Source organism: Nycticebus coucang, chromosome 2, assembly GCF_027406575.1.
Source record: "Nycticebus coucang isolate mNycCou1 chromosome 2, mNycCou1.pri, whole genome shotgun sequence".
NCBI classification, from domain to species: Eukaryota; Metazoa; Chordata; class Mammalia; order Primates; family Lorisidae; genus Nycticebus; species Nycticebus coucang.
In genome coordinates this window covers 40,559,942-40,586,075 of record NC_069781.1, presented here as the reverse complement: position 1 = coordinate 40,586,075, position 26,134 = coordinate 40,559,942, and the positions used below count along the sequence as shown (strand labels likewise).

The following is a 26,134-nucleotide window of genomic DNA, read 5'->3' as shown; positions in this document are numbered from 1 at the left end:
TTCTTGGTTTTCAATTCGATTCCAAGTGTCTATGTCTCTGTTTTTGTGCCAGTACCATGCTGTCTTGAGCACTATGGCTTTGTAGTACAGACTAAAATCTGGTATGCTGATGCCCCCAGCTTTATTTTTGTTACAGAGAACTGCCTTAGCTATACGGGGTTTTTTCCGGTTCCATACAAAACGCAGAATCATTTTTTCCAAATCTTGAAAGTACGATGTTGGTATTTTGATAGGAATGGCATTGAATAGGTAGATTGCTTTGGGAAGTATAGACATTTTAACAATGTTGATTCTTCCAAGCCATGAGCATGGTATGTTCTTCCATTTGTTAATATCTTCTGCTATTTCCTTTCTGAGGATTTCATAGTTTTCTTTATAGAGGTCCTTCACCTCCTTCGTTAGGTATATTCCTAGGTATTTCATTTTCTTTGAGACTATGGTGAAGGGAGTTGTGTCCTTAATTAGCTTCTCATCTTGACTGTTATTGGTGTATACAAAGGCTATTGACTTGTGGACATTGATTTTATATCCTGAAACATTACTGTATTTTTTGATGACTTCTAGGAGTCTTGTGGTTGAGTCTTTGGGGTTCTCTAAGTATAAGATCATGTCGTCAGCAAAGAGGGAGAGTATGACCTTGTCTGCTCCCATTTGGATTTCCTTTATTTCCTTGTCTTGCCTAATTGTATTGGCTAGAACTTCCAGCACTACGTTGAATAGTAAAGGTGACAGAGGACAACCTTGTCTGGTTCCAGTTCTAAGAGGAAAAGCTTTGAGTTTTACTCCATTCAGTAAAATATTGGCTGTGGGTTTGTCATAGATAGCTTCAATCAGTTTTAGAAATGTGCCACCTATGCCTATACTCTTCAGTGTTCTAATTAGAAAAGGATGCTGGATTTTATCAAATGCTTTTTCTTCATCTATTGAGAGGATCATGTGATCTTTATTTTTGCCTCTGTTAATATGGTGGATAACGTTTATAGACTTGCGTATGTTAAACCAGCCTTGCATCCCTGGGATGAAGCCTACTTGATCATGATGAATGACTTTTTTGATGATAAGCTGTAATCTATTGGCTAGGATTTTGTTGAGAATTTTTGCGTCTATGTTCATGAGTGAGATTGGTCTGAAATTCTCCTTTTTGTTTGGGTCTTTTCCTGGTTTTGGTATCAGGGTGATGTTTGCTTCATAGAATGTGTTGGGGAAGATTCCTTCTTCCTCAATGTTTTGGAATAATTTCTGCAGTACAGGAATAAGCTCTTCCTTGAAGGTTTGATAGAATTCTGGAGTGAAGCCATCTGGACAAGGGCATTTTTTGGTTGGAAGCTTTTGTATTGTTTCTTTGATCTCAGTGCTTGAAATTGGTCTGTTTAGGAGCTCTATTTCTTCCTGGCTGAGTCTAGGGAGAGGGTGTGACTCCAAATATTGATCCATTTCTTTCACATTGTCAAATTTCTGGGCATAGAGTTTCTGGTAGTATTCAGAGATGATCTCTTGTATCTCTGTGGGATCAGTTGTTATTTCCCCTTTATCATTTCTGATTGAGGTTACTAGAGATTTTACTTTTCTATTCCTCGTTAGTCTGGCCAATGGTTTATCTATTTTATTTATTTTTTCAAAAAACCAACTCCTTGTTTCATTAATTTTCTGAATGATTGTTTTGTTTTCAATTTCATTGATCTCTGATTTGATTTTGGATATTTCTTTTCTTCTACTGAGTTTAGGCTTAGATTGTTCTTCTTTTTCCAATTCCATAAGATCTCTTGTAAGATTGTTGATGTGCTCTCTTTTTGTTTTTCGAATGTAGGCATCTAAAGCGATGAATTTTCCTCTCAAAACTGCTTTTGCAGTATCCCACAGGTTTTGGTAGCTTGTGTCTTCATTGTTGTTATGCTCAAGGAAGTTAATGATTTCCTGTTTTGTTTCTTCCTTCACCCATCTGTTATTCAACTGAAGATTGTTTAGTTTCCATGCCTTTGGGTGGGGTCAAGCATTTTTGTTAGAGTTGAGTTCCACCTTTAGTGCCTTATGGTCTGAGAAGATACAAGGTAAAATTTCAATTCTTTTGATTCTGTTGATATTTGTTTTGTGTCCCAGGATATGATCAATTTTGGGGAATGTTCCATGCGGTGATGAGAAGAATGTATATTCTTTATCTTTGGGATGCAGTGTTCTATATGCGTCTATCAAGCACAGTTGTTCTAGGGTCTCATTTAAGTCTCTTATATCCTTGTTTAATTTCTGTTTAGAGGATCTGTCCAGCTCTGTAAGAGGAGTGTTAAGGTCCCCTGTTATTATGGTATTATCAGATATCATATTGCTCAGACTGAGTAAGGTCTGTTTCAAGAATCTGGGAGCATTTAAATTGGGTGCATAGATATTTAGAATTGAAATGTCTTCTTGTATTTTTCCCTTGACCAATATAAAGTGACCATCTTTGTCTTTTTTGACTTTAGTTGCTTTAAATCCACATGTATCTGAAAATAAGATTGCAATTCCTCTTTTCTTCTGAATTCCATTTGCCTGAAAAATTGTCTTCCAACCCTTGACTCGGAGCTTTAATTTGTCTTTTGAAGCCAGGTGTGTTTCTTGCAGACAGCAAATGGATGGCTTGTGTTTTTTAATCCAGTCAACCAATCTATGTCTCTTCAGTGGGGAATTCAAGCCATTAACATTTATTGAGATAATTGATAAATGTGGTAGTATTCTATTCGTCTTATTTGGTGAGAGTCCATTGCTTAGTTTTATCTTTTGCATCAGTGTGGAGGTTTGGTTCTGTCCTTTAATTTCTGAGTTCTTACTTTGCTGCTGATCCATTGTGGTGGTCAGTGTGCAGAACAGGTTGAAGTATTTCCTGTAGAGCTGGTCTTGTTGTGGCGAATTTCCTCAATGTTTGTATATCCGTAAATGATTTGATTTCTCCGTCAATTTTGAAGCTTAGCTTAGCAGGGTACAGAATTCTGGGCTGGAAATTGTTCTGTTTAAGTAGATTAAAGGTAGATGACCATTGTCTTCTTGCTTGGAAAGTTTCATTAGAGAAGTCTGCGGTCACTCTGATGGATTTGCCCTTGTAGGTCAACTGGCGCTTACTCCTGGCAGCTTGCAGAATCTTTTCTTTTGTCTTGACTTTGGACAGGTTCATCACAATGTGTCTTGGAGAAGCTCGGTTAGAGTTGAGGCGACCTGGGGTCCGATAGCCCTCTGAAAGCAGTGTGTCAGAATCTTTGGTGATATTTGGGAAATTTTCTTTTATAATATTCTCTAGTATGTCTTCCATTCCTCTGGGGCATTCTTCTTCCCCTTCTGGAATTCCTATAACTCGTATGTTGGAACGCTTCATAAAGTCCCATAATTCTGACAGTGAACGTTCTGCTTTCTCTCTCTTCTTTTCTGCCTCTTTTACTATCTGAGTTATCTCAAGAACTTTGTCTTCTACCTCTGAAATTCTTGCTTCTGCATGGTCTAACCTGTTGCTGATACTTTCCATTGCATCTTTAAGTTCCCTGATTGACTGTTTCATTTCCTTCAGCTCTGCTATATCCTTTTTATATTCTTCATATTGTTCATCTCTGATTTGATTCTGTTTTTGGATTTCCTTTTGGTTATTTTCCACTTTATTAGCAGTTTCCTTCATTGTTTCCATCATTTCTTTCATTGTTTTCAACATGTGTATTCTAAATTCCCTTTCTGTCATTTCTAACATTTCTGTATAGGTGGAATCTTCTGCAGTAGCTACCTCATGGTCCCTTGGCGGGGTTGTTCTGGACTGGTTCTTCATGTTGCCTGAAGTTTTCTGCTGATTCTTCCTCATGGGTGATTTCTTTTATCTGTTTCCTTGCCCTAATTTTCCTTTCACTTCCTCTTGCTCTTTAAGTTCTCGTGCCTGTGGAAGTTGCGGGCGGGTTTAGACGGATTGAACACACGCGACCACTTGCCGGTTTTCCACTGTTTTAGTCCTCCTCTTGGGGTCCAGAAGTCTCTCGCTGACTCCCTGTATCCTCTCAGGGGTGATGATAGGCAGATCCCACCAGCCAGAGATGCCTGGAGTCCTATATCCCCAGACTCACGGTGCCCAGATGCAAGGAAGCTGTTACTCGGCTGCCATCTTGCTCCGCCTCCCCAAGTCTCACTACTTTTAACTCTGCTCATCCTTGTGAATGCACACGCTGGTTGTCTCTTTAACATCTTACCATCTTGCCTAGGCATGAAGATGATTTTGTTAATTATCTTAACTTGGGTTTGGCTAGAAACTTTCTTGAAGTTCAGTGTCTATGTAGACTCCTCTCCTCCCCTTCCTAGGACCTCCTTTCTACGCCATTTGTCTAGGCTGAGGTGACCCTGACTCCCCTAAAGAGCACCTTCTATTTCTCCTGAAGGCTGCTGGCACCTTTGCTACACAGTAGTGAAAGTTTCTTGCAAACAAACGCACTGAGGAAATGGGAGTGAATGAGTGGCTGGGTGTCTCTAATGCCTAACAGATAGCATCCCAATATTTTAACAAACTCACTCTTTATTTGATTTTCAATACTTCTTAATCAAAGAGGAACTTTGTAGACGGTCTCTGTATGGGATTGGTAAAAGGCAATCTCCCAGCCCTGAAATTCTGAGACTGAGGCAAATTGTTAATCAGCTCAGCCCTGGTGGCCCTTCTCAGCCCATTTGACCATTTCTTTGAACAGAGAGGCTTGTGGGCAGGGAGGTCTAACTGGGTATTGTAATTCAGGCCAGACGCTCCCTGCAACACTCAAACCAGGTGGGAGATGCTGTGGTTCAGCGGCATCCATCTGCTCAGCAGACTTTGACCAAGCTTTGACTCTGTCAAACATGGTGCTAGGCACCTTGACATGCGATTGAAGCCTCACAATTCTATGAAGCAGGTGCTGGAGTTATCCCTTTTTTTTTTTTTTTTCCAGATCTGGAAATGGAAGCTGAGAGATTTAATAAGCAGCTTATTTTGAGTCAGTACCCCATCAGCATTTACGAGTGCCCATAAACAGGGATGTGCCAAGGGGCACACCTAATCCCACCTGGCTGATCCTGACAAGAGTGTGGGCAGTGCCCACCAAGCCCACCAAGTCCAGCATACCCAGCTTTTCTGGATCCTTCAGGGTTGCAGTTCAGTCACTGGTTCTCTTGATCAGATCTGAGCTTGTTGTGGGAACTTTGATTTGGGTTGACTCCATTCTGTGTGTGAGGCTGCCCTCTGGTGGCCACCTTGTTAATAAACTTACTCAGCTCATTCATTGGTTTAAGAAAGAAAAAACAAAGGCTCTGGATCTAGGCCAGTGATTTTCTACAGGTGTGCCACAGCACACTGGTGTGCCATGAGAGGATCTCAGGTATGCCACGAAAAATTTTAAAGATCATTAATTAAATTATTTGCGAAAGCAATTCAGAGCACAGTAAGTATATTCTTTTTGTTTGTTTACTCTTTTTTTTGGTCAACATAATTTAAGTGTGCCCTGGAAGATTAAAGACGGATCCAAATGTGTTGTGAGATATAAAAGGTTGAAAAACACTGCTCTAGGCTGTTGTAGGGGAAAGAGAATTAGGATAGTCCCTGCCCGGCAGGAGCTCACACTCAGGCTTGAGAGACGCTTACAAAGCAGGATGGAAAGGGCAGTGAGAAGTAGCACACACAGGCGGCGAGACGGTGAGAGGAGAGAAACCACGTTTAAGCACCCACAATGCGCCATCTCCCTTAATGCTTTCAACTACCCTTGAGGCAGCTGCTATTATCATGCTACACTGGATACACACAGAGCCCTGAGCCCTGGGATCCATGTTGCACAGCACTGCTTCCTGGGACACCAAGCTTGGCCCAGGTACAGGCTAGTGTGAGGGGACACAGGACCCTGCTGGATGAGAAGGAGACAACCTGGCTGAGGGACAAGGGAAGGGTGACCCTGATGTCTCAGAGAAAGTATGGAGGGTTGGAAGACAGGTAAGTTTCCCATGGGGAGGGGAGAGGCAGGCAGACTGGGAAGGGGCTTCTGGACCTTGTCCAGCAATGGGAGGCACCTGTGAGTTTAAGAAGAAAGTGATAGGATCATGTTCAGTTTCTAAAGCTGGAGAACGGAGGGTGGGGTTGCCCTGGGCTGGGAGCCTCTCAGGACACTGCTGCCTATGCTCTGAGCAGTGCGGGGGTCTGCACCAGGATGTGGAGTTGAGGGCAGAGCCTGGAGAGCCAGCAGGTGGGCTTCAGTGGGTGGGGCAGATAAGCATTGTGGTGCAAGAGGGAAGCAAAAGTTTGGGTAACCAAGCCTGCAAAAGGGATACTCACTGGAGGTTTAGGGACAAGGTGGGAGTTTACTTATTTGTTTATGCAGTACATTTATTGAGTGTACTTGGCTGGGAACTACTCTGGGAACAGCAGGGAACAAAAGGAAAATCTTGAACATCGTCCCCGAAGGGAAAGGCAGACCATGAGTTAAATACATGCAATATTTAGTCTGTGGGATGGTTAAGGGGATTATGGAGAAAAATACCACTGGAAGGGAGCAGGAAATGCCAGTGCGGTAGGGTAGAAAATGCAATCTTCAATAAGGCGTTCGGAGGTGGTCTCACTGAGGAGATGACAGGGTCTGAAGGAGATTGGAGTTTGCCTGGAGGGACTCCAGGAATGCTGGAGGCCAGGTTGCCGGAGTGGGGCAAGCCAGGTGGGAGATGGGGCAGAGACGCAGCAGGACCGGGCAGGGGCTAATGGCTGGAGCTTGGAAGCCACTGTGTGGATGGGTTGGTGAAGGGGCCACCAGAGGGTGTCAGAGCAGCAACGTAATCTACTTATATTTTAGAACAGTTTGTAGGGAAGGCCAGAGTAGATTGACCTTGAGAATGCCAGCATCAGGGAATGAGAGGAAAATCAAAATCCTACGAGGGCACGAGAGGGCACAAAGCAGATGCAGGAGGGAGGCCAGGCTTTCCAAGGGGAAGGAGCCACCCCTGAGAAATCCCATCCCAAGAGATCAAGCAGGAGGAGCCTGAGGAGGGGCCCCTGGCAGCAGCCAGAAGGGATCTGTGGAGAAGAGCAGTTTGTGTGGAGCGTTGAGGACAGAAGCCAGACTGCCCTGGGTTGAGAGTGTCACTTAATCCCCCCGATCCCCAGCGATCTGTACATTAATCCTGGAGTTGGGAAGACCTGCAAGGGAAAAGAAGTCCCGTTATGAAGCCCCCGAGAGCCTCCCGTAAGTATGTCCACACCCCATTTAGCCAGAGAAATGGACAGAGCAGCTTGTCAAGGTCCCAAGCACAGCAGTGCCAGGCACAGTCTGGTTTACAGGCCTCTGGGCTCCCAGCCGAGTACCCTTCCCACATGCATAAGCATCATGTTAGCTGCCATAACAAACCCCCGAGGTTGAGTGTTCAACGCAATGGTTTATTTTTTGCTTATGTAATAATCTAACAAGGCTATCTGGTTAATTGTCATTTTCCTTCCACATGGAGAGTCAGGAACACAGCTTCCTTCTGTCCTGTGGTTCCAGGAAATGACAATGCAGTGGGTGGAAGGACAGCTCAACACGGGTTTTGGTGGCAGCTCGTCCCGGCTCTGCCACGCGCAGCTGCTCTGTTCAGCTGTGCTGACACGAGAGTGCTTCTCACCAGGAGGCACTGTAGACTTTACCCTCTCCTGGGCCATCGCTCCCCGCCAGCCGTGCTCACGTCGTTGTTCCTTTCTCCTTCCTTCCTTCTTCTCTAAAGTCAGCACATTTCCCTGGGGCTCTGCCTTAGGCCCTCCTTGAGGACACTGCCTCTGAACTTCCCATTTGAGCAATCTCACAGCACCCATCTTTCGCTTAGTCTTGTTCCATGGCAGCTCTCATTAGTTGAAATGCGTCTAATTTTTTGGTCCCTCTAGACTATGTCTGATTTTTCCAAGTCTGTCTGATTTCTCTCCCTGCCCTCTGCCACTGGCACACAGCCCACAGCACCCCCTACAGGATGGACAGTGCATGGCCATTCACTGAGGGGCCGCAGAACAGCTGGCCAGGGCAGTGATGCCAACAGGCCCTGGGACTGATGAGGAAACAAAGGCTCAGGGAGTTGAGGGAAGTGACTCAGACTGTGGCAGGAATCGACCTCGGTCCCAGGTCTTCCAACTCCAAAGCTAATGTTCTACCCAAGTGACAACTGCATGTCTAGAATGGTGTGCAGCTCTCTGTGCCAGGGCTGAGACTCTGGGGCTGTGAACAACAGGTGACCCCTCAACACTTACTGACAGCTGGTGGACAGCAGGCGTGTGACAGCTGGACTTTGGCATGGGGGAAGGAGAGCCGCTGTCCCCCCACTCCCTGCTACTAAAGATTTTTACTCTTCCCTCTACAATCAACCACTCCCTAATATTACAGGGGAGGTTTAGGCATGAGGAGGAGACAGCCATAGTGAAGGGCAACACGGGATAAATCTGCCTCCTGGTGCTAACACTTCTTGGTCCCTGGATGTGTTCGAGGCTGAATTCTAAAAGGGAGCTCACATTCCAGGAGAGAGAAGTCAGCCCCATTGCGTGGAGTGTGGCCAAGTATTGGTATCCAATTCTGCCCTAGGTGATGGGTTCCCATGTTCTGAATTCATTAAACTGCAGACACCAGAGCACTTGGGTTTCCCTGAATTAATTAAAATCCCGCAGAATAATCATTCTCTGATTTAATGTTCACAACGTTCTGGCTAAGGCAGGGAGAGAGAAAATTCATGAGAGGAGAGTGTTGCTGCCCCATTTGCTCACTCTCATTCATTTCTCCCATATCATCCCTGCCTCGGGGAGAGGGCAAGGCAGTGCTTTTAAAGATGTAGAATTAATTTCATCACAAAACCTGAAGGAAAAAAATCCAGCTTGACTAAAAAGTAGCCTTTTTGTTTAAGGGGGAAAGTGGATACATTTAAGATTGAACACTGGCTTTAGAATTATCTTCCTCAAGCTCAGCTATAACCTAGAAAAATAAAGACTGATATCCAGGCTGTCCTCTGCTTACAGCATCACATTCACCCTCCTCTGATGGCATTTAGGGTTGTGGCTAAGAAGCCACTGGCCACTACCCCTGTTCACAAACTGTACAGCATTTCCCCAAGATGCTTTTTGCATGCTGCTTCCTTAGCCTTGAACCCCCCATGTCCATTCCTGCCAGCCCAAGTGTCTCTTCTTCTGAGAAGTCTTTCTTGACCTTTCCTGCTCTGGCCACAAAGCAGACACCATGTGCTGCCAAGCAGGATGGTGGCCTCGTCCCACCGTGTCCACACTTGAGTCTGCACAGGAGCTGGGCCACATACCTGTGTATGGCCCAGCGTCTCATCCCCTTCTGGCACCTGCAGAATGCTACCCAATGTCTGTGTGGGAGTAGACAGAGTGCAGGTCCCAGCGAGCGAATTAAATTCAAGAACAATCCTACAGTAACACCCAAGTTCAGGGCAGTCAGAAGGCTCAGGCTGCCAGTAGTGTAAGGTGCTCAGGGCTGGTTAAAAATTGTAGGCAAGGTGACTGGTTGAGGCTGTGACCACAGCCCAGCTGTGACAGGTGAGGAGGGTATGAAACAAAGTAGTTGCTGTGGGCAAGCAAAAAAAGAAAAAAAAAAAGGGACAAGGTTCATAAAGTATGAGAAAGAAACATCGGTAGGACCTGGACCCACCTACAACCTGCATTCCTAGGACAAAGAGACTGCAAAGACTATCCTTAAAAACATTTATTGTCAGGGTACAGCGTGACATCATGACATCTATGAAAACAGGGTAGAAAAGCACAGGCTTTGTTGGGGGTGGGGGGGACGTGACCCTGTCTCCACTTGACGGCAGCTGCCGCAGCACATGTCCTCTGAGCCACTGAAGAGCACTCATATTTGACCAGCCATCAGATTTTAACAATCAGGTTAATCTGCCTTTTTGGTTTTGATAAAAATTTCAGACAGTGAGACATTATTTACTTTTGCACAGAATGATGATGCTAAAGCCAGCCCCAGGCGCTCCTGCTGCTCAGCACTTCCGCCACGTGCTTGGGCCCCTCTGCTCTCTGGGTCGGAGCGAATTTGAGGTGATTGAACTGACTGCAGAATGTGCCCCTTAGAGGAGCCACCGCAGCCCTGTTCCTTCTGACATGATTTCAATCAGGGCCTGTCCAAATCATTGCCCAACCATTCAAACCACAGGGGAATTAACCGTAGACCCTCCAACACAGAAATAAATCACAGCAGTGTTGGGGTTGGAGGTGCTGAGTGGGGAGGAGGTCTGAGCAGGTCTTCTGGTCATCCCAACCCCCCAGAAGACAAGAGCAGCTTCTGTTTTCATCAGGTTCAATTCTGACTGTTATCAAAGAGAGGCTCCAATTTTTTCAGGTCTGCAAACCACTCATCTAGTTTCATCCTCTCTTACTCAAATGAGGACACTGAAGCCCAGAAAGTGAAGGGGACTTGCTCAGGGTCACATGGCAAGCCAGGGACAGCTATGCAAATGGCCACCTGTTTCCAGATTCCCAGGCCAGTCTCCTTCTGTCATTTAATACACCAGCATAACACCATCCCAATATCTTAGATGCGGAATGGCCAGGCTTAAAGGCAGGAAATGCAATTTTAACAAGGATTACAAAGTATAAAGCTCACTGTGAGAGGCATGAGAGTGTGCTTTAGAAGTTGGGAGGAACCTTGGTAAAAAGTCCCTGAAACCTGTGGAAGTAGCAGTGTCTTCCTTCACATCGTTCTGGGATTACCCCAAGAAGCAGCACCATGGAGTAGAAGGGGTGCCAAGGAGGGCCAGGCACCCCTAGTCCTGGTCCTTCTCAGAGGCCTTTGGACCCTGGGCAAGTACGTTTACCTCCCAGAGCCTGCTTTCTTCACCTGCAAAAGGACCTGCCCTGCCCGCCCTCACGGAGTGAGGATCACAGCTGGAAAAGAGCTTCATGAACTCAAAGCACAGACCACACCTAGGAAATCCCAATTTTGACTTTAAACAGTTGTCATCACCTAGAAATCTATTTTTTTTTTTTAGACTTAATAGTAAATATTCTCTTTCCCTTTTCTTATTAGAAAAGAAAAAAAGAAAGCCTTATTCCTGGATGTGGTCAAACATCTGTAAGTAAAATGTATTCTACTACACTCTAATCCCATGGCCCAGAGATAACACTAACCCTCTTTTACAATGTGATGTCCAGAGCCAGGTCTCCACTGCCCAGCTGGTTAGAGAATGCTGGGCTACCAAGTGTACATTTTGATCTCCAAATGCCCAGCCGAGAGGCTCTTGAGTCTGGTAAAGCACCCCTTTTAGGCCTGAATCCCTTTACAGTGGAGAAAAGGCAGGAATAGAAGAGCTACAGCTAGCTGTCCACATCCTGGTATGAGCAATGTAGTTTGTTTCTGAAGAAATACCACTTTAAAAAAGAATGGTACGACCGCACACTACATGTACTTTTCCCATAGAGCCATTCTGCTCTAGGACGGCAGGGTTAGAAGGTACACTGGTACCGTCCAGTCTAAATGCCACATTCACAGGTGAGGAGGACAGAGCCCAGAGAGGGTGAAGGCCCTACCTGGGTCACACAGTAACTTAAGGTCAGGCAGAGGACAGCTAGGACCCTCCTCCCTCCTAAGTCACAGAGCACCCACTAAGAGGTCATAGATAAATGACCTGTGAAGAGTCACAGTTGACACATAGCCTCATTTTGAGCCCTTTAGAATTGCAAACATACCATTATGTGATCTCCCTGGGAGGGAGTAATTTAAAAAAGAATTCTTGTGGAGCAATTCATTTCAAAAGTATAAAAAACCACATGCATGTCTGTTTCCCCAATGTTTTTTTCCTGCTAAAAACTACATCTGCATACAAATCTAGTTTGCATCTAATTTTAAAAACATACAAAAGGAGTCATCTACGACACAGCTTTTCCAACTCTTCACAAAGCACAAAGATCGATAACTTGACTTTTCTGTCATTCCATGATCAATACTTCTAAGAGCCTACAAAGAAAAGAGAGGAAAATAATTAGAGAAAAGAAGCCTGCTGTGTTACAATCAACTGTATGTTACCCAGAGGTGGAGGAACAATCCTTAACTTCCAATCTCTCCCTGACAAGGAATGGTGCCAGTGGGGAGTGCAAGGGCCCTGTGGGGACCCAAGAATACTTTTAAGACCAATGATAAATGTTTCAGGCTCCAGCTTAATAAGAGGAAAAACTTTTCAACTATCAGGAAATCCAAACATGGTTGTTTACATGGTGGTAGTGAGCTCCCTATCACTGGAGGTATGTAAGAGCTGGCCAATACTGCATGTTGCAGAGGGAACTCGAGAGCTGGGCAGCACTAATCACTGAGGGTCTTAAAACTCCATGATTCTTCCTAGCTTTGTTTTGTTTTGTTTTTAGAGACAGGATCTCACTCTGTTGCTCAGGCTGGAGTATAGTGGCAGGATGATAGCTTACTATATGACCTTGAACTCCTGGCCTCAAGCAATCCTCCCCCTTCAGCTTCCAAGTAGCTAGGACTATAGGTGTGTACCATTACACACGCCATGACTCCTAACTAATGTTTTTATTTTTGTAGCGATAGGGTCTTGCTATGTTGCCCAGGCTAGTCTCAAATTTCTGGCCATAAGTGATCCTCCCACCTGGGATTACAGGTGTGAGCTGCTGTGCCCTGGCTGTTGGCTTCCTTTTGAAACATCACCTATGATAGACTTTAATCACACCCCAAAATTATTTCTGTCATTTATATTATAGTATATAATATATATAAAAGTTATATATTTAAAACATGAAACTTACTATATATCTGTATAAGGCAAAAAAGTCAAGTATTAAGAAAACAACTTTCAGACCATATCTCCTCTTTGCTGACTTCTCATTTCACAATTTTACATTTTTGTATTTTCCTACCCATTTCTAGAACCTCTAACTACTCACACACACCCATCCCCAACCCCACAGCCCCTTCCTTAGTGATTCTGCCTTGTTTTCCCCAGTTCTAAACTGCTTCTCCCGCCTCCACCCCCCACCTTCTCAACATTGCCTGCCTTGTATTTGTTATATGATGTTCACTCTTCGTTTTTCAATGCATCCCCTATAGACCTCACATGAGGCCTTGCACACAGAAGGCACACAATAGTGGCTCAAACAATGACATGATTAAAACCAGAGCAAAACCCTTCTGCTTTTAGGAAACTATCAGCCTTGTTTCTCATTTTTCCTGCTCTATTAAGCACTCGTGGGTCACCTTGGAGATGGTGCCTGTTTGGGGCTGCAAGAGGATCGATCATATGTCCCTGCCTTGCACCTCTGATGAGGGAAGCCCAGTAACAACTCCAACCACATGGGGTGTAGCTGTGTGACTTCCTTTGGCCAATGGACTGTAAGCAGTGTGACGCATGGCATTTGAGCAGAAGCCTTAAATGCGATGTTATGGGTGGCTTGGCCTCTTACTCGTCCCTTCTGCCACAAAACAGACATGTTCCATCTTGGGGCTGCTCCTCCAGCCGGGTCCTAAATGAGAGGACACGTGGGGTGAAGCCACAGCTGGGCTGCAGCTGTGTGTGACATGAAACATGAACTAGAGATAAATGTCTGTGGCTGGGAGACAATTATATTGTCAATTATCAGCGAAGGGTGAGCAAGGCTTTAGGGGTGTTGTACGGAAAGAGCTGGCTATTAAAGTGCTTCACTTCCCAAGTCCACAGTCCACCTGCAGACGGGGACAGATGCAACCTCAGCTGTCACCTGTGTGACTGGGAGGACAAAGAGCCCCTGGCCAGGGGAGATGCAGAGCCCTCTCTGCCCTGTCCTCTGCTCCCTAGGAGACGTGCAGCTGAGCAGCAGACAGTGTGGAGGACAGGGAGGCAAGGCCCAGGGACAGGAGCGCGGCAGCGCCAGAAAGAGCTCCGGGAACACATGGAGCAGGAATGTTTTCACGTGGATGCTGTCACAATGACACCATCTGCTGCCGCTCTCTGTGCCCTCTCCCAGAGGACCCAGAGGAAATACCCCTCTAGGCTCAGAAACAGAAAAACACAGCCAGACTTCTCATGTTAGGGACACCCATCATGTTCACACCAGGAAGCGCAGAGCGAGATGTGGCTAGAACATGCCAGAGGCCCTACCTGCTAATCCTAACACGTCCCTGCTTTTGCTTTCTCTCTGGTTTCCTCCACTTTTGCATTTTTCTTCCTTTTTTATTACCTATCTTAAAACCCACCTCAAATCTCTTATGACATGGGTGTAGAAATACTGAAAATGGCTTAGAACACATACGCTTCTCCATTACATGCGGTTGTCCAGAGCTGGGAAGCGGAGGCTCCTGTATTTACTCAGCTCTAGAACCGTCACCGTGCTGTGGGCCTGGGCTTCCCCAACCGCGTTGGCTGCATGGCACTGGTATACGCCCTCATCCTCCTTTCTCAGGGGGTTGATCTAGAAACAGGACAGGCAAGTTTATATAGTTCTGTGCAGCACAGTAAAATGACTTCCTTCCTTAGTCCGTAGTGATTGGTCTGTACACTTCTTCCTTCTCAGAGTAAGACACAATTTTCCCTATTTCTCTTCTTGCCATGGCCACCAAGGAGCACAAAGCTAAGCTTTCTTTTCAGGGACCCTCCTGAAGGGCACGCTCCCTCCTGTGGCTATCATTATAATAATTCCTCTGCATTCCTGCCTTTTACTGAGAGCTACCTGGTCCTTTCATTGAAGGTGATAGGCATAGATTATCAAGAGACTACTTCAAACTAAAAGAAGAACAAAAGTCTACTGATCAAAGAATGCCCCACAGGGTGTTCCCTCTAGGGGCAGCCTTTGCAAAATACCACCAGAGACAGCCTTCCCTCAGGTCTTGTAAGAAAATGGGGAATTGTGTTTGATTTGAAAAACTCACAGACCCAACTGCATTCCCAGCCTCCCAGCTGGGTGGGGAAGAGCCGACCTCCCAGTGCTGTGGGTGAAATGAGGATCACCCTGAGGACCTCAGAACCAGATCCACACACAGCTCACTCCTCTTTTGCTGTGGCCTTTAGAACTGCCTCTCTCAACTGAGTCACCCTACGGGCCATGGAGCGAGCAGTGCACACCACCTCACTCGGAGCTCATGACAATTATCAGCGAAGGGTGAGCATTAGTAGCTTCATGTTATAGAAGACAGCACAGCTAAGTCACAGACCTAGGGCCACAGGGGCCCTCAGAGCTCCTCAATTCAAAGCCCTTTTCACACTGCTGGAAAGTGAGGCTCAGAGGGGTACAGTGACTGGCCCAACACAGACCCCTATTTATCCCTCTTTCAAATGTGTGGCATCCCTTGATCTTGGCAAAGATGCTGTGAGTGACATGAAAGAACCCTGGAGGACTTGCGTGAGCCGTCTCCCCTTTACCAGCCATGGCACCCGAAGTGAGTACATTGGTTTTTGATTGCTGCTTTAACAAACTGCCACAAGCTTAGTGGCTGAAAACAAACAAAATTTGTTATCGACAGTGCTGGAGGTCAGAAGCCCAGGTGGGTCTCAGGAGGCTAACATCAAAGTGTCAGCAGGCCTGCATTCTTTCTGAAGGCTCTAGGTGGGAGTTCTGTGTCCCCGACTTTCCCCCCTTCTAGAGGACGCTGGCATTCCTTGACTGTATCCCCTTACTCCACCTTCCGAGCTGCAATGGTGGGTCATGTCCTCACATTCTGTCACTCCTCCATATATAAGGACCCAGCTATGAATTGGGCCCACCTGTGCCATCCCGGATACTCTCTCCTTATCTCAAAGTCAGCTGTTTAGCCACCTTAACCTCCTCCTCACCATGTAACATAACATAGCCACAGATAATGGGGACAGATTCATGGACATCTTTGGAGGTCATTATGCTGCCCCTGCTGCAGATCACTTATCCTCTCAGGAGATACACAACCTGCCCTGCCTGCCTCGTGGTGACCGGAGGATTCCATGAGAAATGAACAAGGACAGGGTGGCCCCTGTGGCTCAAAGGAGTAGGGCATCGGCCCCATATATACCGGAGATGGTGGTTTCAAACCCAACCCCGGCCAAAAACTGCAAAAAAAAAAAAAAAAAGAGAGAGAGAGAGAAATGAACAAGGACAGCTTTATAGAAATATAAAAGGGTGGTTTATAGAGGTCAATAATATCCAATAACCCTAAACACTCACCAAAATCCAGGCGGTGGCCTCATGGTCAGAAGGGCCCCCTCGCACCTGGACTGCTATATTGACATGGTCCCCGGGCAACTCCTCCAGCACCTGGGTGCCCCCAGGGGACTGTGTGACCTACAGAGGACAGAAAAACCAGGAGAGGTTTAGAAAACATGTTTCTAGATAAGGACAACCCCACAAACCTCCTCACCTTCCTCCCACCGCTGACTTAAAAGGCAGAAACCCTAGCATCTCTCCTTCCTATTCAAATGTCAGTCGTTCTTTAAACCTATCTGTGCATATGGACGGCACCTGCCCCAGGCTGGCAGCCACCCACACAGCAGAAGCAGTTTAGAATTTCACCACCCATCTCTGGGCTGTTGAGATAAACGGACAACAGATGTGTGATCCTTGCCAGTCACTCCAAAACTGGTCTTCTGGAAGATTTGGTTTTGGACCAGGACTGGGTATCCTGCCACCAACAAGCTCCCCAGTGAAGAAGGCTCTAAGCTCCTACAGCTGAGGGGGGCTGGGTAACAGCAGAGCTGTCATGGCCAGAGGAGAAAATGGCACTGGAAGAACTGCAACCCTCTCCTTTGTAGGAGGAGCTCTGGGGTGAAAGGTTTTAGGCAGAGGAGTGCTATATGAAGTATCTCTTCCTAATCCTCGGGCCCACAAATAAAGATACAAACACAGACACACCCACAACAAGGCCTCTACCACCCACATTTGCCTGTTCCTCCCTGCCTCTGTCTCTCCCAGGCACAATCACACACTGGCTCTTGGATAGCAATACCTTCTTCCATGTGACGACTGGAGTGGGCACAGCCCTCACCTCACAGGACAGGCCCACCTGGGCCCCAGTGACATTGTGGACGCTCTGGGGAGGAATGATGACCACAGGAGCTACGAGGAGACAAAGGAACACTGTCTTTACCCTGCCAGCTTCCAAGCTCCCCTCCTCTAAAATTCTGCCCGCAGAGAACCTAGTGGGACCTCTTGACCTGATGGGCGCAGGGAGACAAACACTCTCCAGACACCAGGAGCACATTGTCAGGCAGGAATCACAGAAGACTTTTCCTCAGACATGAAAGATGCCTACGGTTTCCTGACGCGTTGCCTTTGTTTTATCAACAGGAACACAGCTGTCCAGAGAGGAAAGGTGGCGTCCCCAAAGTCCCCTAGCGTATCTTGTGGCAGAGCCTGGTCTCGGCACGGTCCCTCAGGGCCCCTTCCAGGCCTGGCTGCCATCTGCTTTCGGCTCTGTTTAAGGACACGGAGGCTGACTCCAAGGGGGCCTGGCGTCACATCACCAACCACGGAGTCTTCTAACAGATGGGAAAGGATGCCAGGCAGAACAGCTGCAGGCACCCTGGAGCTGAGGTCCCCTGCGGTGCATTCAAACTGCCCATTTGCATGTGCAGAGCACAGACTCCCCAACCCTACACTTCTCCCCACGCCCCAGAGTGAAACTGCAGACCTGGAAACCAGTCAAGGAACTGAGGAAGCCCAGCCAGAGCAAATCAAGGAACCAGGAGAATGTGGTTCTAACCTACCAGACATTACAGAGAGGAGAGGCAGGGTGAGGGCTCTCTGGACAGGACCTGGACTCAGAAATTCTTTGCTAACACTCCACACTCTGCCTTCCTCCCTCTGCCTGGCATCTGCTCTGCTCTCACTGGGCCATCAGAAGCAAGTCCAGCCACCTCAGCCTTCAGGCCCCATCCAGCAGCCCTTCTGTTCCCTGCCTCCCTCTGCAGGGGACCGCTCTCCTAGCTCCTCAGGCAGACATCTCATCTGCCTTGCAGGGCTCAGCAGTAGCAGTAGTGCCTTTGCCCAGGACCAGGACCAGGGCTCTGTACCTCTCTGACCTGCTGAGTCCCAGCCTGCTTTGTAGTCCAGGCATTTCTGTCCCCTTCACTGGACAACAAGCTCAGCCACCCTAGAGTCTGGCTCCACAGAACCTTGGGCAAGTTATAACATGGAGGCAGGGACCCTCATGCTCAGGTGTCCTTGTCTGTAAGATGGGAAAGATACTCCTGCTTCCCAAGGCTATCCTGCTGATCTGACCACGGAATCAGGGACAGAGTGATGGTTTAAGCTAACGTGAGGGACAAGTGAGCAGGTTCTCCATCTTCAGACAAGACAAGATGAAGAAACACATGACAAATCAAAGACACATTCATTCTCAGGCTGTCAAACTGCAGGCTTTGCCTGGTGATTCAAGAATAGCCTTGCTGCTCTCCATAGGCCTACCCTGAGAGAAAAAGGCCCTCGCCCACCTGAGTGAGGCTGCAATAAAAGAGGGGAGCAAAGGGTGGAGACAGGCAGGACAGAGCAGGTGAAGGGCAGGGTCAAGCCACACCCAAAGGCACAGGAGTGGAAGGGTGCAGGAAGGAGACTGGTCTGCGCACCCCCCCCCCCGGCCCCCCGCCGCCCCGGCAGATTGGGAAGCAGGTCCTATTGTACAGGTACCAAAAGTCTCTGGAAAATTGTCTTTGAGTCACAGAAGAGGTCATCTATCATCCTAACCCCCCAAGATTCTGTGCCTGACACTGCGACATACTCATCAAGCCTCCACTTGCATGCCTCCAGGGACTGAGAGCTCACTACCTATGGAGCCAGGTCATTCCATGCTTGGAGGGCCCTGCTGGTAAGAAAGCTCATGGTTACCTAGAGCTAAAACCGCCTCTAATCCTACCTGCTGATCCCAAGGCTGCCCTCTAGAGCCCTATAGCCCCCGGGGCCCCAACGGCCCTCTAATGAGTTGAATGCTGAGACTCCCCCCTCTTTCTCGGCCTGATCTGCCTACATCTCCAGGGTGCCCATCTGACTGCCCTCCAGAGAACCGCTTCCAATGCCTGAGCGTGCCAAAGCCCCCATGCACCAAGGTCCCAGCCTTCCCACATTGTCTGAAAGCCACAAAGAACCACAACACCATGCTCTCCAGCAGGAGCTCCATCTGCCGTGACAAAGAGGGTCTAATTTATTCACATTGCCCCTCCGGCGGCGCCTCCTTAGCCTCACAGGCGTTCAAGTGGCTGCGGTAACAGTCAGAAGCCTCTTCTCCCAAGCCTGAGAGGGATTCCAAAGGGACACTCAATCAACGTGTTTTACTTTCGTTCATGTAAAGTCATAAATTTTAAATGTGATTTCATCAGTCCCTTTCAGGGACTAAATGAATAAACTGGTAAATCACAATTCATCTTTCTCTCTTGTCGCGTTTCTTTCTCCTCGAGTTTCCCTCTCTTTTTCAATAACTACAATTAAGAAAGTCTGTCTTGGAAATACTGTGTTTGTCACTGCTTTTCTGGCAGAAAATACCCTTTCTTTTCTGAGAGAGCCTCCTGCTTTTAAGAGGATATCAAAGCACATCCAAGCACGTTAAAGGGACATTTGACATTTTATTTATTTACTTATTTACTTTAAAATTTACCTAAAGCACAATTGTTCTTTCTGCTGTGAAGTTCTTGGTTCTGATGGATGCATGCAGTCACGCGGCTACCGTGATAACCAAGACAGACAACAGCTCGGCCATGTCAAAAAATTTCCTCGTGCTGCTCTTATCTTAATAGACTTTTTACTTTTAACATATCTGATGTTAAATATAAAATATTTCAGTTCACACAGCTCTTTGTGATCAATCTATTGATAATGATAGCAATAATGGTAATGCCACCAGCTAACGCAGTGCTCCCTGTGTGCTAAGCATGTCTTTCACACCTCCTTTCTTTTTCCAGCAATCTCACCAGGCGCCAGATGGGGGCGCTGCCCAGGGTTACCAATCTTAAATGGCCAGCCCTGCAGCCTGGCTCTCCAGAACCCAAGCTCTTCTTCCTTTTTTTTTTTTTTTGAGACAGAGTCTCACTTTGTCGCCCTCAGTAGAGTGCTGTGGTGTCAAACAGCTCACAGCAACCTCCAACTCTTGGCCTTAGGCGATTCTCTTGCCTCAGCCTCCAGAGTAGCTGGGACTACAGACGCCCACCACAACACCCAGCTATTTTGTTGTTGTTGTTGTTGTTGTTGCAGTTTGGCCGGGCCGGGTCTGAAACTGCCATCCTCAGTATATGGGGCCAGTGCCCTACTCACTGAGCCACAGGTGCTGCCCCCAAGCTCTTCTTAACCACTGTGCTAAAACCATCTTGCCTTTTGCCAGAGGACACTACCTGCTTCATCCTTAAACTGGCCCTGTGGGGTGAGTGCTTTCGTTCTCATTTTACTGGTGAGGAAATCAAGGCGCAGAACAGTGAAGAGGGTGGAGGAGTGAGGACTCAAACCCAGGCCCCCTGATTCTGTTAACTTCCACACTATCTTTCAAAGTGAAACATTTATTATCTATATTTATTATCTATATTGTATCTCTACTCCAATCCAGAATAACAGATTGTGTTCTGGAGGGAAGGTGTTGGCAGTCCCCTAGAAATCCCCCAGGACTTGTAAGACTCAGCATACAGTGTTTTTTAGGCCTATGACTTACTACAACACAAGGACACACAGCAAAATCAGCACAGGGGACAGTCAGGGTGGGCGGAGCCAGGCCCCAGCTTCCCAGAGCCTCTCCAACAGTCACAAATGCGTGAAATGCTGTCTACAAGAGACGCTCATGAGACACTCAGTGCCTAGGGTTTCCAGTGGGAGCTCATCACAAAGGCACCCCCTGGCTCCTGCGTACCCAAATCCCACACTCCCAGGGGAAAGCAGGTGTTCAGCATAAACTGCATTGTAGACTTCAGGTATGGTGAGTTGCTCTCACCAGCTCTGAGAGTAGTGGGACCTCTCCAGAAATCCAAGTTCCCAGACACCAGCCAAGGGCCAAGCTTGCCAGCAGGCCTTTCTGAGAATATGTCTCAGGCCTGCTATATTAGCTTTTTCTGCACAACAATGGAAACACCCCACACATCATCTCCAGGGAACAGCTGCTGTGAAGATACCCGATGACATGGGCTATGTGTCCTTACGGTAGCAGGACATCCCCAGTTCTTACTGTCCTCAAGGACACATTTGACCATGGCACTCAATGTCATGACTACCACACATAGGAGGGAATGTGGCAGGCTGCGGCAGAGGACCCCAGTTTCAAATCCTTTCTCTGCCACATCTCAGTACTGCGACTTGGCCTCGGTGTCGTCTTTAAAACGGGCACAGGAGTCCATCCTCCCCCAACCCCCCTCCCCCACACTCCTTACACGCTTTTGTGAGGCAAAGTTACACAACTCCTTACAAACTGTGAGAGGCTTCTACAGAGGGGCATGAGGACTCATCAGGCTGTTCTGTCCCCAGGGCAGTCTCCTCTAAAGTCCTTGCCTGCTTGAAACTCTCACCTGATCTCTGGTGAAAGGGCCCATTAGGTCCCCACCTGGAGGCACTGGGGGCCATGGCCCACAGGCCTCACTTGGGAGCCAGGCACACAACCTTACTGATGCCAGAGACCCCACACTGCAGGAGAATAATGGGGCTTTCAGGAAGGTCAGCTCCTGGTCAACCCAGTCTGCCAACGTGCCAGCTTCTCTCATTTTGCGAATACTTGTTTCCTTCTGCTATGTCAACAACAGCACTGGAAATGCTGGGATGGCACAAATCTACCCATCCAAGTCTAACCAGCAGGTAACAGACTACAGTCACTCGTGGGTGCACAATCACAGAAGGCAGTGCTGTGCGGTGGGCACAAGAGTCCTGGAGGGAGACTCAAATGCCCAGGGGTCCAACCATGCAGCTTGGGAAAGCTGCTAATCATTTCCTCTTTATCTGCAAATGAAGAGTATGACCACTGCCGCATATCCTCGGGGTGAAGGGAGATAATGAATATGACTGCGTTATTAACTGTGCAGATCTGTACAGATGAAAGGGATCAATATTATTATTATAGTGTGTGGCGATCTTTCCCCCTACCCCATCAATAACAGTGGTCTTGATGGCTGTAATGAAAAATCTCCCCAAATGCCTCTGAGATTTCTTCAAAGTTGATGGCACCAGGGAAAGAAAGCATATCAAAAGTCGTCCCTCAGGACCTGTTTGCTTGTTTTAGAAAGCCCACAACCAAAGAGTTTAATAATCAATGTGCTGAGCAGCCCTGATAATTTATGCTAACAGTCACGTTATGATGTGGAACGAAAAACGGCTTAATCCCACTCCCTGCAGCCTCTGCCTCAGACCCCCTCCCTCAGATGAAAGGCTTTTGAGCATGAGGCCCCCTTCTTTGTCCCTCTCACAAAGTGGCATTTGCCGCCTCTTCTGGTTACCTGGTAACACGCGCCTTGCACAGACTCAGGTTTCTAAGAGGAGCTGGAATTTCAACCAAAGTGAATTTTCTAAGATTCAGGATTTCAAGACCCCATTTCTAGCTAATCGTCATCCAAAACACGAATCAACTTGCACCCTCTCTCAATGTTAACAAAAGGTCGGGTGCACACACTGAGTAATCCAGCTCTTCGAAGTAATGATGGCATTAATCACACTACTGGTACTAAGGCCCCACTGCCTTACAAGTGAGAAACCGAACCAATACTTTAGTATAGAAGGAAGCTTCACCCTTCGGCCTGGTGCTCAGCCTTGCCCCAAACCACTCCGAGGCATCATCTCCTTCCCCAACCATCCTGCCAGGGAGCAGCCCAGAGGGCCCACAGTTCACACCTGCCAAAGGGCCTCCCACTTCTGTGCTTCAACATGGTTTGCACCAGGCCAGCCCCCTTCTCAGCCTAGGGATTTTCTCCCCATCTTTCAAAGCTCCTCTCAGAGGCTTCCCCTTCTGTGGGGCTATTCCTACTCCTCTCAGGAGCCATCGCCCAGTGCTAGACAGCGGGATGAGGGAAAAACAGGACAGTAGATCCAAATTGAGAAGGCCTTACAATTCAAGGCTAGTCAATGCACAGGACCTTCCTAGCCAGGCTGCTAGCAGGCCAGCCATGCAGGCTGGAGTCCTATCACAGCTGGCCCAGCCAGGTGCTCCAGAGACACCCTTCCTCTTGCCTCAGTTTTCCCTCTTATTAAATGAGAGTGGGGCCTCTCTCCCCAGGGCAGTTGTAAAAATCAAGTAAGAAGGTGGTAAAAGAGTGACTTCCAACAGTAAAGTATTATTCCTATGCTGGTTTTCAAAACATGTGCTGATCAAAGGATCACTCTCAGTATCAGGCAATTCAGGGCATTTCGGAGCACAGGAAGAAGGGCAGGATTTCAGCCAGAAACTGCTTCCCTATGCCCCTCAGAGGCACTTGTAAGAATACATCCCCATACTGACAGCGATAAACACAGACTCCTCATTCCTTTATAGTCGAGGTGCTGCGGCACTGAAGGAGTCAGGTGGGAGCAGAGGAGGGGTGATGTTATTGCCAATATTGAAGCAGAACAGCCCTGCTCTGACTCAGTCTGTTTCCCTTCAACTAGGCTCCCTGGAGGCATTGTTAAAAAATGCTCCTGCTGTGTCTTCTGAATAAAAGATGGCTTTAGGGCAGCACAGAATGAGGTGCTGCCTTAGCTAGGAACCATCTCCTGTCCACACCCTCATGATTTACACAGACACAAGGGCAGGGGCCACACAAGCGCACCAGGACAGGTCTGTGGCAGATGACATGAACTCCAGGGAGGCCTGATGCCTGTCACTAATGAGATCATGGAAAGCAGCTTTTGAATTGCTTCCGATTGGCCCTGTGAACATCTTTATTCCAGGGGCTTGTGCCTAGGGTGGGCCTCAGAGCCCATAGATCAGAGTGGAGGGGCTGTCACATTTACTTGTCATTTGGTAATTTTCAATGAATTAGGGGTATGGCGTTTCCATCTGCCATCTGGCCTCACTCTGGTAGCCATGGCAACCACCATCTGCCTGACTTAATACTATCAGGTCCTGTCCTGAAAGAGCACTGGACAGGGTGTCGGGACCCGGGAGGGGGTCAGCCTCCGTGGTCATCCTGGACAAGTGCCTTGCCCTGGCAGGGTCTTAGTCTCCTACTCTGCATAATAGCAGATTTGGTCTGAACATCTTTAAGGCATCTTACTCTGAGGAACAGAACACCACTCTAGGGAGAAATTCTGAGACTATCAGCAATGTTTAGACTCTGGGGACCTGGTCAGCATTTCTTATGTCTCCTGCATGTAGAGTTAAAGGGTTACCTGTCTGGAGACAAAGAGAACTGCCTGTGAATGAACTGCTGAGGAAAGCAGATTGTAAGAAGAGTGATAGGAAATAGAAAAAAGAAAAAGACAAGACTATTGAACTGCCATAGGGCAGAAGCAAATTTCCAAAGGGGAAGGGACCTTAACAATGGTTCCCCAGGGCCCGACACTGCCAGAGAGAGGAACGGACTGGCCAAAGGTTGCTCAGGAGCCAGCAGCAGTTCAGAAGCTCCCCCAGCCAGCTCTGTTCTCTACTGGGATCCCCAGCTAGGAGTAGCCAGTGGTGACTTTCCTATGCTCCTGGAGCTGCTTCAACTCCTCAGTGGCCCAAACACTATTTTTGTTTCCTGGGACAGAAGGATTCCTGCCCCATCTCCTATTATGACCCATTTGGTCTTCTGGACTTGAGTATATTTACCTCTTAAAATACTTGGGAGGAAAATAATACACTATAAGACACTTTATAGGCCCAGAAATGGTCTCATCCCCACCCCCAACATTCCTTCTTGAAGCTGAAGTCACTACACTGACTTGGGCATTTAAGTCTAGACTTGGTTTCTAGGCCTAGGGCAGAATTCTTCCCCAGAAAACAGAACCACAGGCTGCAAGGCAGGTTCCTTGGCAATCACTGGCCACCTGCTCTATCACCCTAAACTCTCCACTCCCCTCTCCAGGCAAAGTCCAGAGGGGCAGTTCTCTAAAACCTGATGGGCAGGCCACACTCCTGCTTAGGAAGCCAGCAAGGGTGCTTCACTGGACACCCCTATATTGATTTATTTTTGTTTGATTTTTAAAAGGTGTATATGGAGGGTGGGCTCCACTGTGATGTTAATGAAGCTTAAGTTTCTAAGTCTCTAGCAATTCATAATATTCCATTCCTTTATTTAAGGCAGGGCCCTCCAAATTATATATGCCTTAGACCTACAAAACCTGGATGTGCCCCTGACACTATAATTCAGATCTTAGGTCTCCAAAAGGCTTACCTGTCCTGGTTGAAAGCTCCCTCAGGATCCACCTGGGCCCCATTCCACAACTGGGAACCCTGGGGTCTGGTCTGGTGCCACCTGGAGTCCCCAGTCTGGAGCTCCTCGTCCTTTGACAGCCTCATCTTCCCTCCTCTCCATTCAAACAACCCTCCTCAACCCAGTGAAATAAACCCCCCCAAGTCCCCACAAGTCCCCAACTCCCAGTATCCTGGGGACAAACATGCCAGGCCTGCATGAAGCGGGCTCACCAAATATCCAACTAGCTCCATGGCTGGTTTCTGCATGAGGTTGGCAAGGGCGAGTGCAGGCCTTGGATAACTAGCCAGTCTTCCTAAGCACCAGGTGAGAGGACAGATATTGCTCTGTAAGGGGAAATAGAGGCCCAGCCATTTCTGTCCTCTGCTGGCCAGGGGGATCCTTCGTCCCACCCCAGAGAATCGAGTCCGGTTTTCTCTACCCTCCTGAGCTCCGCAGAGCCTGAACCCAACTTACCAAATTCGCAGGGGCCATCGCGCACCTTGTGCAGGTGGCCAAGGAGCGCGTGGGGCGTGTGCCGGGCGCGCAGGCGCAGTGCGCAGATGCTGGGGTAGGAGAGGCCGTCGGAGCCACAGACGGTGCCGCGCTGCGCGCACACGCAGAGCCCGGTACCCTCGGGCGCCGCCCCCGCGGCTCGGCTGGCGCACACCAGGCCGGGGCCACAGCGCGCGCCAGCCGGTCCCCCGCAGCTTGCGCCCTCCGCGCCCAGGCAGCGCGCGCAGCAGCCGCACTCGTCGCGCGCAGAAATCGCCGGCGCGGGGCAGTTTGCTGGCGCCCGGCAGCGCTCCGGCCAGCACGGACCGCAGTCGGGGTGCCGGCTGCCCGCACCGCGGAGCCCGAGGCCCGAGGCCAGCAGGGGCAGCAGCAGAAGCAGCAGAGGAAAGAGCAGCGGCAAGCGCGGCATGACCTGCTCCGGGACGGCAGTGGCGCT

General features: G+C 48.1%; 1 protein-coding gene across 1 annotated transcript; it reads right to left on the bottom strand.

The window, feature by feature from the left end:
• Nucleotides 1–9,677: 9,677 nt before the first annotated feature.
• On the bottom strand, nt 9,678–26,131 carry IGFBPL1 (insulin like growth factor binding protein like 1). The gene is made up of 5 exons (XM_053568333.1): nt 25,660–26,131; nt 16,872–16,981; nt 16,094–16,210; nt 14,213–14,371; nt 9,678–11,930 (listed from the first exon to the last, which is right to left on the bottom strand). Exons 1-4 carry the CDS (start codon nt 26,105–26,107, stop codon nt 14,222–14,224), a joined length of 825 nt encoding a protein of 274 aa, XP_053424308.1. The 5' UTR covers nt 26,108–26,131; the 3' UTR covers nt 9,678–11,930; nt 14,213–14,221.
• Between the last annotated feature and the right edge of the window lie 3 nt (nt 26,132–26,134).